Source organism: Pteropus medius, unplaced genomic scaffold (assembly GCF_902729225.1).
Source record: "Pteropus medius unplaced genomic scaffold, Ma_sr-lr_union100, whole genome shotgun sequence".
Lineage (NCBI taxonomy): Eukaryota > Metazoa > Chordata > Mammalia > Chiroptera > Pteropodidae > Pteropus > Pteropus medius.
This window is the reverse complement of record NW_024354498.1, coordinates 1643931-1664172: the sequence shown is the minus strand read 5'-3', so window position 1 is coordinate 1664172 and position 20242 is coordinate 1643931. Positions and strand designations below refer to the sequence as shown.

The following is a 20242-nucleotide window of genomic DNA, read 5'->3' as shown; positions in this document are numbered from 1 at the left end:
AGAGAGTAGGTATTGTAAGTGTCACGGTCCATAATGTCACTATTGCAAAACTACCCAGCTCTGACCTTGTACTATGAAAGCAATCAGACAACATGCAAACATAATGGGCGTGACTTTGTTCCAATAAAACTTTATTTACAAAAACATGCAGTGAGCTACATTTGTCCCATGTGCCCTAGTTTGTAGACCCTTGCTTTTGTCTTTTCTGAGCACTCAGTATTTCTCTGTGGTTGGAACTTCTTTATTTTGCCCTAAAGGGATTTTTTTTCCTGTGTTACTTTATTTTAAAGTGCAGTTTGATATTTAATGTCAACTGGAATTAAAAAATAAATAAAATAAATTTTAAAAAGTGCATTTGGAGTAAGATATCATCTCCAAAAAGGTTAAAAATTAATGTAGAAAATGGCACAGAATGTACCTTATAATGAGTGATTCACCCATACCCTTTCCTCTACCAGTTCCTATCCATTCTCAAGTCTTCCTTTATTCCTTTGGTGAGTAAAATAAACTTATATTACATTATACAAATGAACTATTTTCAATATCTTGAAAGCTGTTAATTACTTTTATAAACTTGCTTTCATTGCTCAATTAATATATTTTTCTATCTACATTTGTATATCTTAGTTTATATCATAATTTTCCTGTGACAATTAATGAAAATATTTTTTGTTAAAATTATTGGGGTGACATTGATTAACAAAATCAAATCAGTTTCAAGTGTACAATTCAACAGTATGTCATATATATATTGCATTGTGTGTTCACCACCCAAAGTTAGATTTCCTTGCATCGCCAAGTATTTGACCCCTTGAATATTCGTTTGTTTAATGGTTTTTCACTTAGCTTTTGAATGTTTGGGAATGAATTCATGTCATTAAGTGATGGATAGGTGTACTTCAGGGTTTGCTCTCACCTCTGGAAAAATCACCCGTTCAAGAAGGGTGAAGGCTACTCTAGCCGGCACCCCACAGCCACCATTGCACATCAGCCTGCACCCGGAAATGTGTGAGGAGATTTGTAGAATGTGTATGGCGGTGATCCTCCTTGCCATCTTTCCATTTCCTGGTTTTCCTATGCCACCTGAGGCCAGTGGATCTCAGTGTTGTCATTTGCAAAAAAAAAAAAAAGATAAAAATACCTTTGTTATCAAGCATATGAGTTTGCCATGAGGTTAAAATGGGATGTGAAACTGCTTTGTCCATGTAAAGTATCATTATTTGAACATTTAGAGGGAATTAAGAGGCTACCCCCGCCCCCAACTCCCCACGCCGGCACTAGCATCCGAGGTTCCTGAAACTGCTTTTTAAGAGCAAGTAGCTAGGACTAACTTGGATGATTTTCATTGCTCTTATTTCTCCCTTCACTGTTATGGGCAAGGGACTGTAGATGCTGGGGCTGCAGCATTGAACTTGATGGACATGATTCTTGACCTCTTGGAACTCATAGTCTAAGAAGTATTATGGAATCAAGTTCAAAAACTCAGGAGAATGGCATCTTAGGAGACAAAGGCCTGCTAGGTTGTGTTATGGAATAACAACAACAACAACAACAACAACAAAATAACATCAATAGACAAAGAGCATGTCTACAACATACCATGATGTCATAATTTGGACAAAGGCTTATGTCCTTCTGACTTTGGGGCAACATGAAATGAGCAGAAAATAAGGAAAGTTGTGTATAAAATAAGTCTAAAACCTTGGGAGAATCCCATGCTAAAGGTCTAAGGCCTGACTAGGACCTTAGATCAGATAAGACCATGAACTTGAGGCCATGTTATACTGGGCTCATCGGTGTCTGCTGAGCTCTGGTGTGGACTCCAGGACCACAGGCACAAGTTTTGAATGAGAAAAGTGCTCTACAGGTTTCTCGATGTAGCTGAATCCTCTTCCCCCACTCCCACTGTCCTATGACCTCCAGTAGAACAAAAACGGGTAGGTAATAATTGTGGTGTGAATTAATGATATCTATATCATTGGATCATAAAATCTATATCATTTCAATAGCATTGGAATATCAGCTGCCCTTTCCCACGAAAAGAGCCGATTTTCAAAACTTAGCACATTAGCATAATCAAAGAAATCAAACACCCAGTTATTAATCAATCTCTCCAGTGAAACCAGCTGCCATTGAATTCATCCTGGGGAATCTGCTGAAATGGGTGTTTTATGTAAACACAAAAACATCTTAACCAATGGATGCCTCATTGAGATTGGAGGACAAAATATATGGGTACACTTTTCATCAAAACACGCAGGGGAAAAATCTTTTACCGTATTTTTTTTTGTGGTGGCTAATAAGCTTAATTTGAACACTTACCTGTCTCTGTACCATTCTTAGCACTACAGAGAGGAAGTGCTTTCTTCCTCCTTAAAAAAAAGTTCCCGTCCAAACCATCAGCCTCTGTAGGTTGTCTTAATTGCTACTTTGCACTGCACTGGACTATGACTCTGATTTTTGGCACATACTGTCATACACAAAGTTCCTAAAATAAAATGCTTCAGGATATCCCAGGAACTCTTAGAAGGCTTTAAAAAGAGACTTGCACACTGAAAGAATATCTTTGATGAAGACCATTCAGGCGAGCAGAATGATTATTGCAAAAGAATTACGTGATTCGTTGAGATCTTGAAGTGGATCTGGAGAATCTTTGCCACCTAACTTATCATGGTTAGGGGGAGTTTGACGAGAATCCAGTTTTGATAAAGACAATTGTTTTTTCCTCCCCAAGTGACTATACATTTAAATAGCTAAAACATCTGTTCAGCAACATAGTAAAACATGTACACTCGGAACGCCTGAGAGAAGAGCCTGCCAAACAATCGGTTGAGAGGGACTTTGCTGGGGGGAGAGCACCAAGATAAAGCAACCACTGTTTGTTTTGTCTGGTCAGGGGGAAAGCCAAGGCAACCAATATTTTGGGTTTCTTTTATTTTATTTGCGAAGAACTATTTGAGAAAGGGTGGCGAGGGGAGATTTCCTGACGGGAATTTTTAAAGCTGTTCATTAGTAGAAGAGCAAGAGAACCTTGGATGTCAACGCCTAACAGACTCTTGAGACCAGCCACCAAACCACAAAAAGCGACAGTCTTCTTGCGTGGCCTCTACATCCCTCCAGATGGAGGCAGAAACCGGGAGCAGCATGGAGACTGGGAAGCCGGCCAACAGAGGCACTCGAATCGCCCTGGTCCTGTTCATCGGCAGCACCTTGGTGCTGGGTACCATGCTCTTTCTAGGTAAGTGGGGTGAGTGCAGTGAAGTTTCCTTGTGCTTTATTTCTGACAAACCTTGTCAGGATGCAGGTGGAGGACTGTTTGCTCGCGTTAGTAGGTGGTGCATCCTTAGTTTCTATTAAATATGCAAATGAGAAGCCTTTTCTTTAGGAGGCAAAATAAATAAATACACCCAAGTACCCAATGCATAGTCCAGAATGCGAAGTGGATATAAAGTGGCTTCGAGTGGCTGGAGGATTTGGTTGTACTGGGCAAACATTGTTTTTATGCATTACATTTAGCAAAATGAATGTTTATGAATTCATAGTCAGATGCTTTCATTTACTTTGTGAGGAAAGACTTATATTGTGATCAAAACCATGTTGGACTTTCTTTCCATTTGATTTGTGTCAATGTTTGCCTGAATGAATCATGAAATTTAACTCATGAAAGACAAACTCGTCTTTAGAATTGCACCTTTAATGGTATTCTTCAATTCTTTTTTAATCCAGTGACTCTGGTGGGATAAAAAATTAACTCTGATTTTCTATTAGATTTAAAAATTAATATGAAAGAAAACAGAGGTTTTCTCCAAAGATTTGAAAGGTATTGTGATTAAATTAAATGTAATTAAAATAATCGTATTTTAATGATTCTTGGTGAGAATGAGGTACCCAGAGAGCATAGATGATAATAGAAATATATTCCTGTGCAAAAGGATGAAACATCTTGGAAAGGGGAAATACCTAAGACTGTAGCTATTTCAAACCTTTGACTATCACCCTTTGTATTTTTCTCATACAGTCCACACTATTTCATTAGCTTGAAAGTGATGTAGGACCAAGCCCTATACTTAGGAGATTCTAGGTGCTGTTTGAAATGTAGCACGCCTGGAAACATTCCTTGGCACATACAGGATGCAGGAGGCCATGTTTATCTTGGCAGGGGAAAGCCAGTAATTAAACTTTAAAAGAGTTAGGGTTATGTGGTTGAAAACTCTGCTGAAATGCGCAAACCATCTTTCCATGTTTTCTGTGGCTGAAAATTTAGGAAATTAGATGGGTTTATTGCTTTCTGGTGCAGCTAAACCTCCTACTCCTGCAACCAAATTTGTGGCTCTTGAAAACTGTTGTGAGATTTCTTGGCACTTGGGTTTTAGGCAAGTGTCCTATCCTGAAGTTCAAAACTGGAGGAAAAATGATATGAGCATGCCAAGGGACTACATACTGTGTGGGAAGTGACTACAAAGTTAGACTATTTGTGTTTTGCAAACACTCCCAATTTAAAAATCCAAATGATGATTGTTTATGTAAAAATATGTACTCTTTTTAATGATGTTACTGCTGCTTGAAACTTTTTTGAAATTCAATTGTTATGATTACATTCTCAGGCTGTAGCATATTAGTTGGAATATTCTTGATGGCAGAGAATCTTTGTTATTTGAGATAACACGATCAGCTCTAAAGCTTTTAGAGCACAGAAAAATTTATCAGGCTAGGCATTATGGGTAAGGAGGCCTGCATAAAATAGAAAAAAAAATAACTTTCCATTCTGTGCAATAACCTAGTTCTCACCTCGAATCTCTGAGGAGCTCTAATGATGTTAGAGAGTGACGGTGTGATCATCCTACACTTTCGCTACTCAAAGTGTGGTCTGTAGACCAGCAGCATCAGTATCGCTTGGGAGCCTGCCCCCACGCCCCGCCCCAGACCTATTGATTCAGAATCTGCATTTTCACAAGATCCCTAGGTGATTCATTTGCAAATTAAAGTTTGGCAAACATTACTTCAGGTGACCACATCCATTGAGATGTATACGTTGGAGACATTCGTTTTAAAATAAATGCATACTCTCAGGTTAAAAAATAAATGATATTTTTGTCAAATGTCTCTGCACTATTTCAGACTCCCTGTCTTCTCCCCACACTTTTTCATTGCTTTGTCTCCCAGGCTCTGATCCCCATCTCCACCCTATACCTAGCAAAGTCCTTGTCCGAAAATCTTCTGGGGCCCGTCAGGCAGTGCTGGTAATGAAAATATTCTAGTTAAGGTCCTCTTCTCTTCAGGGTGCCTCCGGGTTGGCTTTGTGGTATATTTTCTCTTGTGTTCAAGTTCAGTCGCATGTCTGCAATTTCCAGCATTCCTCTTCACCTCTTCATGTTTTAGGCTCTGGGGTAATCTCTTTTCTAAATCTTAGTCCTTCTACAGTAAGAGTGATTGACACTGGCCTTGGGGTGGTCTCAGAGAACCTAGAGCAGTAGGATTTAAGACATCAGGTACAACTATATGCCTATAACCAAATTATTTTAAAGTGTCCTTTCTTCTCCTCCTCCTTCCCTTGACCCTTTCTCTTCACAATCTATTTCTCAAATGCAATGAATGGCAAACTTTTCTTAGTAAAGGGCCAGATAGCAAATATCTTTGGTTTTCTGGGCTATACTGTCTCTATTGAAGCTATCAACTCAGTTGTAGCACAAAAACAGCCACTGACAAGGTGTACGCAAATGGGCATGGCTGTATTCTGGTACAATTTCATTTCTGGACATTGAAGTTTGAATTTCAGATAATTTTCACAAGTCATGAAATATTATTCTATTTATGATTTTTTCCTGATCATTAAAAAATGTAAAAACCATTCTTAGCTTTCTGGGCTGCGCAGAAACAGGCAGTGGGCTGGACTGGGCCCACAGGCCATAGTTTGCTGGCCCCTACTTTATGGTCATTCTCATGCTCTCTGTCTGTGGATGACTCCACTACACTCTGAGGTCATTTCTGTTGGTTATAGAGAAATCTAAAATGAGAAAGCAAACTGCTGTTTAAGTTTTTTTTAAAGCTCCTAACTAGTAAAATTAACATTTTTACTTTTTACGTGAAAAATGTTTGTTGTCTCTTTTTCATTCATTTACACCTTCACATTATCTGGGCTTGTTGACCCTTATTTATTTTCAGGATCTTAAGACAACCCCTCACAGATATACTGCTTTTCCTTGAGGGGTCGGGTCTGTCTGCATCTTAATTGATTTAATTTAAATCATCCTTTTACTCACCATCAGATCTTTATCTATTTGACTTTTAGTTCTGCTTCCTTAGAAGTTTTAGGTCAAGAATTATTTTCCTTGAAAGGAATAAATCTTTAAATTTTTTTTTTATTGAGATAACAATTGACATGTAACATTATATTAGTTTCAGATGTACAACATAATGATTCAATATTTGTATATATTGCAAAATGATCACCACAATAAGTCTAGTTAACATACATCACCATACGGTTATATTTTTTCTTATAATGAGAACTTTTAAGATTTTCTCTCTTAGCAACTTTCAAATATACAATGTAGTATTATTAATTATATTCATCAAAGTGTACATTACATTCTCATGACCCATTTATTTTATAACTGTAAGTTTGTACCTTTAAAGTAACAAGTCTTTAAATTAAATATTTCATTATCCTTTTTCTAAAATAAAACAGGCTGATGTCAAGAAGATGTCCAGAATCATAAAAATATTATTTAAAATAAAGTTTATTTTTCCACTATAAAAATAACACATGCTCATTAAAGAACATTTGGTAAACATATGGAAATAGACTGAAGGGAAAATTTCTCCCATGGTTCTACCACCCAGGCATATTGAAATATTTGATACTAATCTTTACACTGCACATACATATTTTTACCTTTTTTTTTTCTTTTTAAGGAACTCACAAACACCCGTAAGTAAGGTAGTTCTTCTCTTAAAAATAGGCCCGAGATGTTCCCATGGGCAGTTTTCTTGAATCTATAATGTAACACAGGTAAAAAGGCTGTTTTGAATATGGCAGCAGAGATAAGAACAAAGAAAAAGCCAGCTCCTCTTAGTATGTGGGTTAATAAATAATACAAATCACCACACTGGCAAATGATGTACAGATCTTCCATCTCTAGCAGAAATATAGGTACTTCCACGCTTTCTGATCCTGCTTCTCAGTTGAGGATGCCATGAAAGGCCTTGGCCTTCCCTTCACCCCGCACCATCAGTCTCCCCATGGCCACATCTCCAAATGATTCTTTATTTCTGCTCACAGAGTACAGCGATAATGAATTCTCCACAACTTCCTCAGCTACCAAAAATATTTTTGAAATCTAAACTCACATCTGCTAATGCCCAGGTGCTACCTGGAGTTTACAAATGGGGCACCCTTCTGTACTTCTGCAGAAATCCATTTAGATAATGTTGTGCCAGATGGGGAAAATTAAGCTATTGGTGAAAAGCTGCTTCTATCTCACTGGGTTTTTGTTCTGTTTTGTTTTGGTATAAGTAGTTGGAAGCTTGGTCCATAAAGCTACATCTGTCTGGTAGCTAGGCTGAGCCTGGAGGGAGGAGTGTATGTGGGGTACAGGGCAGGCAGATAATGACTCTCTTACTAGATTACTGAGTTATATACAATATGTTTACCCCACCCCCACCCCCTTTTTGGGCCATATCAGTATGGATGGTTTAAATAAGATCCAGAACTTTAAATGCCACACATGCTGGCTTTATCCTTCCATTCTGGCTTTGTTCCAAATGACGTAAGTTTCAATTTTGCCCATCTCTAAAACAAGAATATAGTTGTAAACAAAGAGTGAAATTATGAGACTCAAACCACAGATAATTGGAGATGAAAGAGACTTTAGAGATCATCTATCTCAGTGATTCTCAAACTTGAACCTGCATCAGAATTCCTTGGAGGGCTTGTTAAAATGCAGATGGCTGGGCCCCACCACAGAGTTTCTGATTCAGAAGATCTGCAGGGCTCAGTAATTCGCATTTCTAACAAGTTCCCAAGTAAAGCTGGTACCACTGCCCAGGGGGGTCTCACTCTGAGAAGCACTGGTTTAGTTGTTCTTATTCATCCTATGGTAAAGAGAACTGAGTTTCAGAGCAACCACGATTCTCTCACCAAGGTTACTTAGCTCGTGACCAGAGTCTGGTTTTGTGATACTGAGCCAACTAGATTTTTGAATTTCATGTTAATACTGAGAAGGATGAATTGATATCAAATGTGCCTGATGGTGGGTTACCTGATGGTGGTCTGCTACAAGCCTATCATTTCTTTATTTTGGTCTGTTTTTTCAGTGAGTCAAGGTTTCTTAAGTCTCCAAGCTAAACAGGAGTACTGCCTGAAGCCAGAATGCATCGAAGCTGGTAAGTCAGTTTTCCATCCTGTGTCAAGTTATAATTATGGTACCTTGGGGAGTAGAAGAGAAAACAGGTGGTATTTTTAGTATTCTGTTTGCTTGAGGTTTACCAAGTACGAAATGCAATTTTGATGAAATTTTAAGTTTACTTTCAAGTCTTGGTGTGAAGTCGTGGGGTGTAGGTTTCCTGTTTTCTTTTTCCTTGCAAAAAACAGCTGTGTGGTATCCCAAATTGTTACAGGCATACCTCAGAGATATGATGGTTTTGGTTCCAGACCACCCCAGTACGCCCCAAAGTGAATATTGCAATAAAATGAGTTATGATCTTTTCGCTGGTGGAGGGTCTTGCCTTCCGTTTGTAAAAAACGCAACACCTGGGAAATGCAATAAAGCGAAGTTCAATAAAACAAGGTATTCCTGTATAAGGAAATCAAGAAGGAGCTTGGAAGGCTAAATGGCCTCTTTTAAGGCCCAGAGACCGAGGCCATTGGCCTTCCTATGGCCTCAGCTGGATATAGATATCTATTTACCTTGATGTTTCCGCTGTCACCTGGAATTTCTCTGGGTCCTTCCAGTCAGTTATAAGTCAATTTTTTTCTTGAGGTGACTAGGCCGTGTATTATTAACCAAAGTGAAAATGAGTGCTTAAAGTTGCCTCAGTTTTGCCACAGCTATTAGATTCCCTCTATAAACCAGTGTTAGGGCCTAGATTTGCAAGACCCAGATTCCAGCCCTCAATTCCATTCTTCAGGTGGGCAGAGACACACTATGTTTTACAAAGAGAAAGTCATAGAATAAATTAAGCACATACCCTTTCACTTTCCTCTTGGCCTTAAGAGATTAATGAACCAATTCACCATATATTTACTGCACTCCAGGCACCAAGTTAGGTTTTGGGAATACAGGCATAACTCGTTGTATTGTGCTTTGCTTTATTGCGCTTCACAGATGTTGCATTTTTTACAAATTGAAGACAAGACCCTGCACCAGCAAAAAGATTACAACTCGTTTTATTGCGATATTCACTTTATTGTGGTGGTCTAGAACCAGACTCACAATAATTCCGAGGTATGCCTGTACAGCCAGTGAGGCAGAATGATCAGGTAAGGGAAGAAATCCAACACACAAGGCAATCAATGCACAAGAAAACTAGGAGCTGGTGGTACATGTTATGCAGAAAATGAACATGTTAGAATAATGTGATAGCAAGTGACAGTATGGCTAGATTGAAAAGTCTGAGGAAATGATGTTGAAGTGACCCTGGATGATGAGAAGAGACATGTCGTGTGAAGATCTAGGAAAAGGCTTTCCAGGTGGGAGAAACAGCTGGGGCAAAGGTTCCATAGAGGAAAGAGCTTACTGGGTAAGGGGCAGAGTGCAAGTGATGAGGGTCAGTGGGGAACCCAGGTGCTGGTGAGTTTGGGTTGTTCTTGTTTTCTCAAAAGCCTCTGGAGGATTTAAAAAAGAGACACGATGTTATTAGCATTTAAAAAGATCTCTCTGTGGAGAGCTAGACTCAGGGGAGTCTTTCTGCATGGAGAAGAGACCACAGAGAGCAAGAATGGAAGAAGGTGCTCAGGCAGGAGGTTATTTCAGCAAGCCGGGTGAGAGGTGATGTCTTGAATTCAAGAGATGGAAAGGGAGACTAGAGGGTTTAGGAGACAGTGGTTTGCTGAAGTAATGAATGTGGGCTGTGAGAAAATGAAGTCAAGCTGATGCTTAAATTTTTGGTGGTGGTCGTTGGGTGGTGGCATTTGAGATGGGAGAGACTTAGGCGAAAGCTTTTAACTGAGGCCTTATACAAAGTTAACAGGTTATATATATATATTTTTTAATATATATATATATTTTTTAAACGAGGCAATGTGTTAAGTGACTTACACACACCATCTCATAAAGTCTTCATAAGAACCCCATGAAATCAGTGCTATGACCAGGCTCAGTTACAGACGAGGAAATGTAGGCTTCTAGAAACTAAATAACTTGCCCAGGGTCACATCCTGAGTCAATGGCAGGGCTGAGCTTCAAGTTCATGTCTGGCTCTTTTCCATCTGTGCCTTGGTGCCATAAGGCCATGCCAGGTATCTATCTCTCTTTGACCCTGGTCTTGTCTTGCTGTTTTTTCATATTATTAGACTTACTAGAGTCTAGTGACTAGGTAACCACTTCAGCTTCTTGATCTCACCCCTGCAAGGGTGAGAAAGATTTAGGAAGTCCCAGGCCCTTTCCTGTTCCCAGCTCAAGCTGAGCTAGGGTTTTTTCAGAGTATGACCTGGGCTAGGGTGGAGTGCTAGGTGGGACTATTGGAGGCCAGGTTTTAGGCTTTATGTCACCTATGCTTTTGCTGTGGTAAGGTTCTTGCAGATGTGTTAAAATGATGTTTTTGAACTGATAAATTTTCAATTTGAGTTTAGACAAATTTCGTACAGAGGGCCACTTATTTCAAAAGTTTTGTCTTTTTATTATGAATCGCAATAATGCAAAAGTAAGACTTACATATTAATATTTGATAATGTCACCTCTTGCCAGCTAGTATATTTTGCTTTGCTGTCCTTTTTTTAATTTTCACGTTGGAGAATGGCTTTCTAAAAGTGAAAAAAATATTTTTGCTGTTTCTATAGTGAAAGTCTCAAAAAGGATACAGTCCTTTTTAGTGTAACAGGAGCCTCACTATGTGCAGTGTTCTACAGAACAGCTGCAGAGTACACGTCACAGAACTGTAGGCAACGGAAGGTCTGGAGCAACACAGTGCGCGTGCGTGCGTGGGCGCCGCGTGCGTGCGTGGGCGCCGCGTGCGTGCGTGGGCGCCGCGTGCGTGCGTGGGCGCCGCGTGCGTGCGTGGGCGCCGCGTGCGTGCGTGGGCGCCGCGTGCGTGCGTGCGTGGGCGCCGCGTGCGTGCGTGCGTGGGCGCCGCGTGCGTGCGTGCGTGGGCGCCGCGTGCGTGCGTGCGTGGGCGCCGCGTGCGTGCGTGCGTGGGCGCCGCGTGCGTGCGCTCCTGTGCTCGAAATTCAGAAGACGGAAGTGTTTGATCGCGTTCTGGATCGTTTTGAGGTGTGTCCTCTGCATAACTCTCCTTTCCTCCTGTTTTCTCCTATCGTAATCCCTTTTTCAAAATAAGTGGAGAATGAATACAGAGAAACCCAGAAAGAAGGAAAAGATGTGGTCATGATGGTGGATAAGGGCAGACAGGCTGACTTGGGTTTGAAGCATGATCTGGCCACTTACAAGCCGCATGATCCTGAGCTGAATATATAATCATCCTAAGCTTCATTTTCACCATCCATAAAGTGGGAATAATAGCTTTTATGTATCATGCTTGTTGTGAGACTAGAAGAAAATATCGACGGTGGTAGTAGTAGTAATTCAGATCTACAATGCCAAATCCTTAACCCAAAACCCAGAAAGCACTGTAACTCAGTTGGCAAGACTGGACCCGACTTCGATTCCTGTGGTGACAAAACTGGATCTTAACTAATGTGAGGCGGTTTTAAACTTTGTTTTTCCCATTTATGAGAATATGTACGCATTCTCTATAGAGTTAATAATGTGCTTGCTTCAGGAGTGCCACTCCAGACATTGCTGGAGGCATTATATAATCTGTGGTATATACACTGTATTACTTTTCTAAAATCTGAAAGTCTGTGAACTCTGAAACATCTGGCCTCAAGAATTTCAAATAAGTGATTGTGGAATTGTAATATCAAAAATTTATATGTATTGGTGCCAGATTTAGCTACACGTGTACATGTAGGATGCTCCGTTAAATTTGAATTGCAGATCTACAACAACTCTTTTTTTTTTTGGTATGTCTCATGCAATATTTGCTACATACTTAGACTATGAAAGTAGTCATTTATCTGAAATTCAAATTTCACTAGGCATCTTGTGTATTACCTGGCAACCACATTGTTCTGACACCGTTCTATGCACTTTACATATATTTATTTTCTTCTCACGAAGATCCTATGGGTGCTTTTGTGATCCCCATTTTACAGAAGGGCAAACTAAGACAGAGGTTAAGTAACCTGCCTGAGGTTACATAGCTACTGCATGGTATTATTGGCATTCAAACCCAGGTGGTCTGGCTCCAGAGTCTCTGATGGTGCTATACTGCCTGAAAATGGCTTAGCATAGTTCCTGGCACAGAGGAAATACTCAATATTTTTTATTATCATTCTTATTATCACCACCCTCCCTCTCTTTCTCAAGCCTTGATTAAACTTACAAACTCAAGCTGGTATATGGGGCTGTATTTATACTTCTACTACATAAACATTAGCCAAAGACCAAATAATAATTTACCTTATATGCAATGACTTCAGAGACTACATAGGCTGGCCATTCACAGGTTTCCTTCATCATATTTTTTTTCTAAATTAAATCTCTGGGTTTTCTCCATGTTGCTGAGTAGAGGGAAAAGAGCTTTGGTGTCTTGATAACAATGGTCCCTGACCAATTCGAAGTCACAGTTCCCCTGCAGAAAGTGCAGCCCTGTGCCCTGCTGTGAATTGTGAATGATAAATTGGGAGGCTGAAGCTGGAGTTTTCCCATTCAGCAGGCTCAGTTCCAAATTCAGTGTGAGTGATGTATTCCTCCACTTCATATCAGGGCTAAGGTCAGAGCTGATCTTGCAGTTTTTTCAGGTACCTGCAGGAATACTGAAGAGATGGAGAGGGATACATTTGGGGGTTGGGAGCAGGGGGAGGTTTGGGAAGGCAGCCAGAAAACAATGTGCTTATGTGAATAAAAATGTGTGTGAAGATTCCTCTGTGTGACTGTAAATATTGTGTGGGACTGAAACTTGTATGATCAGTGTCTCTGAAGTGTCACATAGCAGATTCATTGTGTTGTTGCACAGCCAGTATAACTATAAATAGAAACTGAAATGAAGATTTTGTGTACCCTAGCATATTTGCATATTAAATAATAATGATAAAATAGTAGCAGTAAGTAAAAATTTAATTGGAGACAACCGAATTTTCAAAGATGAAAATATTAAGCCAATTTCAAATTTGTCAAACTTCTAAGCTAATTTTTTTGCTTTGATTCTTTTTTTTTTTTTTTTTTTTTGGAGAGGATTTCAAATGGTAGAGATTTCGAAGTTTATTATTTACTTTGTTGAGGACAAAAAGCTACTTGAAATTTTCATAGAAAGTCTAGAGAAATATCTAGCTTTACTTTTAAATCAGGAGGAACCACACATGTAACCGAACTGTAATATGTGTATCTACATTTATGCAAATTATACTTATGGGGAGCAATTTATTCACATTTAGCTGAAAACTCATTAGGTTTTCATTACTTCAAACAGAAATGTATTCTGGCATTAATTAAAGTATGGAAATTACAGAGGACATCATCTTTCCCATGTCATTAAAATATTGGCTGCCTTAAAAAAATAAGTTGGTGCATATCTCTGTTTTAGAGTGGTAGCCAGCAATTGTATGACAGTTGGAAGAGAGAGTTCAATATTGGGAATTTTGGAAACTTCTCATTTTGTAACGAAAGATTTTTTTTTTTAAGCTCACGGATACATATTTAAGTATGCACAAACTTCCTACCTATTGATTGTCTTTCATGTGTAATTGTGTGTGGGCTTATGAAGGAGGAAAAAATGGTACATCAGTGTATTGTGTCTTTCTGTTAACTCTCATAACAAATACTCAGTTCAGTTCTGTCCCTAGACCTGCCCCTGCCTTGAGCCCCTCATTTAGGACACCCCACTTTGCCCCTCTTCAGCCATGCCTCTTCCCTAGTCAGGAAATCAGTGGGGCCAAGTCAGCAGCCTTCTACAACCCAGAATTCTCTGCTAGATGGCCCCAGGCCTCCTTTCAGGGACTGTGTGGGTCTCTTCCAGGAGTTCATTCCTCTGAGAGCTGCACTGAATGTCAAAAGGCTCGAGAATTCATACTTGGCCTTCCATGTCTTTATGAAGGTATATTGTAGATGTATCTTTTAAATGTTTAGATATGACATGTGGGCCTCTACTTCAGTTAGCCTTTGCTGTGGAATAAACCACCCCAAACTTTAGAGGTCTGAAACAAGAGTGATTTAGTATTTCTCGTGATTCCATGATTTGATGAGGGTTCCTCTGCTAATACTGCCTGGGCCCATTGATAACAGCTGCATTCACCTGTTGTCTGGAGGGTTGTCTGGCTTGGAAGGTTCACAATGGCCTCAGTCACAGGTCTGGCAGTTGCTGCTAGCTTGGTTCTTCTCTGTGTGGCCTCACCTCCTCCAGGAGGCTCTTCAAAGGGCAATTGCAGGGCTCCACTCGAAGGGAGTTTACGTGGAAGGTGTGAGGCCTCTTAAGGTCTAGCTTTTAAACTCATGAAAAGTTACTCTGCCACATTCTGTTAAAGCAAGTCACAAGCCCAGCCCAGGTTCAGGGCAGGGGAAATAGATCCTACTGCTTGATGTGAAGAGTGGCAGAGTTACCTTGTAGAAGGATAAGAGGGATAGAAAGAATGTGGCACGCATCTTTGCAAACAATTTACCATATACTCCAGTTGTATGCTTGTCCCATCCTCCACAGATGTTAGGGGTGATCCTGCAAAACCCAATAATAATGATACTACCAAACATTTACCCATTTATTCTGAATGTAGTAATTTAGTGCAGTTGATTCAGGGAATCATTAGAGGGAAAACGTAAAAGCCAAAGCTTGGAAACTGGTTGATATGAAATCATTGTTTAATTTGGAAGAGGCAAGTACACAATGTTCAGTGCTTGTCATTAATCCTATGATTTTCTTTTTAAATAGCTGCTGCCATCTTGAGTAAAGTAAATCTGTCTGTGGACCCTTGTGATAATTTCTTCCGGTTCTCTTGTGATGGCTGGATAAACAGTAATCCAATTCCTGAAGATATGCCAAGCTATGGGGTTTATCCTTGGCTGAGACATAATGTCGACCTGAAGTTGAAGGGTAAGTTTCTACTGGGATTTGGTGATAACTTTTAAGAGAGCAATATTTGACAAGAAAAACATAGTTTTGGATTTGAAGCATGCCTGCTTACTTTTTAGCTATACCGAATTCATATTCAAGATTTTTAAAAATGGAAGATTGAAAGGAAAGTTGTGGAATTCCAATTTCCCGGATTTCAACACAAGCCTAGTGTAGATCATTATGTTCATATTTGATAATAGTAAATTCTGCTGCTGAAGGATAACTAGTATCTGATTGAGATTGGGAGCAAAGGAATAGTTAATAAAAACTATGTTATATTAAAATACTTATTTGTCTGTTGTGTTTAGAGCAAGCTTTATCACTTGCTCGTTGTGTCCTGGATTTTCATGGCTTACAAAATATACATAACACCTCATCGTTTTTTGACATCAGTTTTGGGAACTCTGGATGACCTTGTGTTTGTCATATTGTTCCTGTTAACTTCTAAGTTGGCTCTGGGGAGACTGTCTTTTCTCCCATGGCCTTTTAGCAATGACAAGCTCACATACACATACTCACATATGTGTGTGCATGCACACACACTTTAAAAGTTGAAAATGTCTTTTACTGCAGGATCTTCTGTTTGCAATGGATCTAATTTTTATGTGGAGCTATTGGAGAAAGCTACTTCAGAAGGGAAATTGGGAGATTTCAAGGCCAAATAAGGTCATTGTTTTGAGAGGGTAAAAATAATGTTTTCCCCCTTCTTTGTAACTATGCGTTATGCCATATAACTTGTGTTCGTAACACTTACAGAGAATTTCTGAGAAGTTACAAGAATCATCAATTTTCTTTTTTCTCCATCTCCTTTTCCTCAAGATTTTAAGTACATGAAAATTAAATATGTATCAATTTATACTTATAACAACTGAAACTATTGGCAAATTAGATACCTATTGTCAATTGTAAGGAAAAATGTGTTTAAATTTCACAACTAGATAAAAATCATATGGACTTATATTTTCTACTAAGAGGCCCAAACTTAGACTTTATAAATTATAAATGAAAATTTACAAGAATGTCAGTTTTCCTCTAACTATAGTATGGATTCCCATACTATAGAACCATAAATAAGACCTCAAGGAATGAATTTACTAATACTTATTTCCCTGTAGAATATTAACTCATATTGGCCCTGCACCTACCACTCTTGACTGTTTTCTTTTTTCTCTTTTCTGGCTTTTCCTCCCCTATTCAGAGAGATGTGTTCACATGCGTGCATGCACACAATCATGGGTACAGAAATATCATTGAAGGATAAGAAAAAGACAAAATGTTCAGAGAGATACTCTTTTTATATTAGTTATAATCAAAAGATTTGTATCTTTGAGGCATGAAACAGTTACAGTAATTGAAAGAACTTTCTGGGGATACAAAAATTAAATGTAAAAATTGAAAACTAAATATAAAAATTAAAATCAGTATCAATGTGCTTTGTTTGTGGAGGATACTGTATATGGGTTTCTTTAAAATTCGTAGAAGTGATAATTGTTCAGAGCAGCACTGGGTTTTTTGATTCTTTTAAAAATGAAAAAAGTTATTTTCAAGTTCAGTCGAGAAAATAACAAGCAAAAATAACATGTAAAAAGTAATAAGAAAGTCATCCCATAAAATTGCTGATAAAGCGATTGGGTATATATTTTTCCAGTTTTTTTTCCCATATGTGAGTACATATGCATACTTTCATATGCATACCCATATACTTAAAAAATTAGCCTATATGCATACTGCTGTCAACTGCTTTAAAAAATGTTGTATTTTTCAAAGATATGGATTATATCAGTAGATATTTTTTTCTTATTATAAATAACACTATAATAAATATCCATGTGTACACATCTTTATGTACTTAACCTAAATGTATCCTTAGGATAAATTCCTGGAAATGGAATTGAGTTCATAAAGTATTCATAGTTTAAGTTTTGATGCATATAGCTGAGTTGCCCTTTAGAAAGTTATTTCTAGGTCTCTATATATTTTCTTGCTGTTTTAAATGGTAACTTTTCTCTATCAGCTTTTTTTTTTTCTTTTTGGTGATATAATGTAGCAGTCAGCAAACTATGCCTGTTGGCCAGATCCAGCCTACTGCCTGTTTTTGTAAATAAAGTTTTATTGGATGGCAGACCCATTCATTCATTTATGTGTTATCAATTACTGCTTTTATATGGCAGAGTTGAATAGTTGCTACAGAGACCATATGGCACACAAAGCCTAAAATATTTACTGACGCTTATGGAAAAAGTTCGCCAATTCCTGATGCCTGGTGTAAATGAGCTTTGATATATCTATATTGGATCTGATTAGAACTGTTATTAACTAATAGCTTTTTGGTGGCTTTTTGGGATTTTTTTAGATAGGTAACCATAAAATTAAGAAATAATTGTAATTTCCTTTTGCTATATTGGCTAGAGCCTCCAGGGTGGTGTTGAATAATAGCAGTGATAATGGGTATATTTTTCTTATTCCTAGCTTGGGTGGTAATGTCTCCAATATTTCTTCCCAAATATATTTTTCCTTTGTTTGTAATAGATAGTTTTTATTGTGTTCTGTTATTCCTAGATAGCAAAAAGGAGTTTCTCAAGAAAAATCTGTTATTTATGAAGAGACTCAGATGGAGTATCTATCTCTTTTAACTTGTCTAGATTTTCTCATGCTGAACTAACCTTATAATCTTGAAATGAACCCTACCTATGAATGGTTTATTATTTTAAGACATTGCTAGACTTGAGTAAGCTATTTGTTTTATACATTTGTGTCTATATTTGTGATTCATGTTGGTCCATGGATTTTTGTGTGCTACGTTTGTCAGATTCTGTTATCAAGATTGTGCTGGCTTTGTGAAACAATGGAAGGCTTCTCATATATTTTTATGTTCTGGGAAAGACACAACCAAATAAATCCCAAATTATTCTGTGACAAGCACTGTAAAGAGTGAATTCAAAAATTGATCTTGAGGCTCTTATTTCAAGTGCCAGTAAGGAGAGGGAAGTAGGGTCTCTTTCTAAATTAGTATTATCTTGTACCAGATGTATATGTTTGAAATATAAAATATCTTAGTTTTTTTAAACTTTTTAATTGTGAACTAATTCACACTTACAGAAAAGTTGAAAGAATAGCACAAGGAACTCCAGTTTACCCTTTATCCAGATTCCCTAATTGTTACCATTTTGCTGCATTTCCTTTATTATTCTCTCTATCGATATTATCTCATTCTCTATATCTATACATTTATATATATAGATAGTGAGAAAATATGGTATCTATCAATATATAGATATTCATATACAGATAGGTTTATAGATATATTTTTCTAAACTCTGCAATATGTTGCAGATGATTGTTCTTAAAGGGTAGAAATAGAGCTTTTCAAATATCAGATGTGCCAACAATCTTTTTCAAATACTAGATCTTTAAATTCTATGTTTCTTAATATAGTCTATATCTATGTATCTACACATTTCTCATTCTGTCTACCCATCCAGGTAATAAAGGTCATTTCTATACCAACTATAAATGAATAACAAGAAGAAACATACTTCAAATCCTACCACCCAGCTATAACTTTTTAACTGCAAATTAATATACATTTTAAATACATTTAAAATTGTATGTATATTTCAGAGATCATATAATATGTTCTGTTTTTATAACCTCTTTACACTTGGCATGTTAACATCTTTTCATGTCAATAAAAAGGAATCTATAGCATCATTTGCCATGGCTGCTTTGTATGGATACACTACAATTTATTTAATCAATTCCTATGTTACCATTTAGGTTGTTTACAGATATATTCCTCATTATAAGCCACTCAGAGCATGAGTTTTGAAGCCACAGAGCTAGATTCAAATCCTGGTTCCCTTTCATTTTGCCTCTGTGTCACTTCTGGCCAGTTACTTATCTCAGCTAGCTCAAAGTTTTTTTTTTTTTTTTTTTAATCTTTCAAATGAAAATAAGAATACCCAATTCATAAGGCTTGTGAGGACTAAAGGAGATGACCTATATAAATTACCCAGTCCAGTTTCTTTCATATAGCAGGCCCTCAATAAATATTTGTCCTTTGCACTTTCATTTTATTTCAAAGATAGTTCTAAGGCTCGTGAAGTAATGTCTATCAAACCCTTAAGTTTTATTCTGTTCTTATTCTTTGTAAATATCATGTGGTTTCAAAAATATTGAATACTGTCTAGATATTTTTCCTTACCCTTGATACAAAGAGAACATTCAAAAATAAAACCCAATACTACCAATCAAAAGAATACTATTTTCTTATAGCTGATAGAGAACACACAGATAGGGCTGTCCAATTTGTAAAATAAAATGGATTTGACAGACCCGGCTGATGAAAAATTGCCCTCTATTGAAGTTAGCAACCCGGCTTTATGAATTTTTTCTTTAAATGGCAATATAAGACTCAGATTTCTACTTGGAAAATAAAATTATTTCTTGTTCTCTTCAAGAAGCAGGATTTTTTAAAAAGGAAGAATGTAGTCATGTGTTTGAATGTCTAAAATTTCCTTCCTACAAAACCTCCCAAATTTGTCTTCATGTGACCATGGAGATGACACAGCATGCATTGCTTGTGAACGAGCAGATGAAAATTTTGCAAATGAGCACTTATGAAACATGAGGCAATGAGTGAGATAGAACAGTTGTGTCAAACAGAAGACAGATGACTCAAGGTAGGGCCAGCTCATCTCTATTAGAGAATAGCAATTTTTGCCAATATTTTGTAAAGAAATGGAGTATATTATTATGTTCAAGCACAGACAGCACCAGCAAAACAATAAAACGAAGTAGGGTCTATGCATTAATGAGCAGAGAAAGATGATTGTGATTCATAGATCAGTTATTTACTTGTAAATACCTGGTGGCTGAGATTCAAATGGTTCTCATAATTAAGTAACCCTCCCATAAT

At 37.8% G+C, this 20242-nt stretch overlaps 1 protein-coding gene across 1 annotated transcript in view; it reads left to right on the top strand.

Annotated features, from left to right (window-relative positions):
- Positions 1 to 2538: 2538 nt before the first annotated feature.
- The window catches only part of PHEX (phosphate regulating endopeptidase X-linked), a 173054-nt gene continuing 155350 nt past the window's right edge, over positions 2539 to 20242 (top strand). Inside the window, exons 1-3 of the mRNA XM_039852264.1 lie at positions 2539 to 3238; positions 8317 to 8385; positions 15142 to 15303. Coding sequence (XP_039708198.1) covers positions 3121 to 3238; positions 8317 to 8385; positions 15142 to 15303 — 349 coding nt within the window. The 5' untranslated portion in view covers positions 2539 to 3120. The remainder of the gene's footprint in view (positions 3239 to 8316; positions 8386 to 15141; positions 15304 to 20242) is intronic.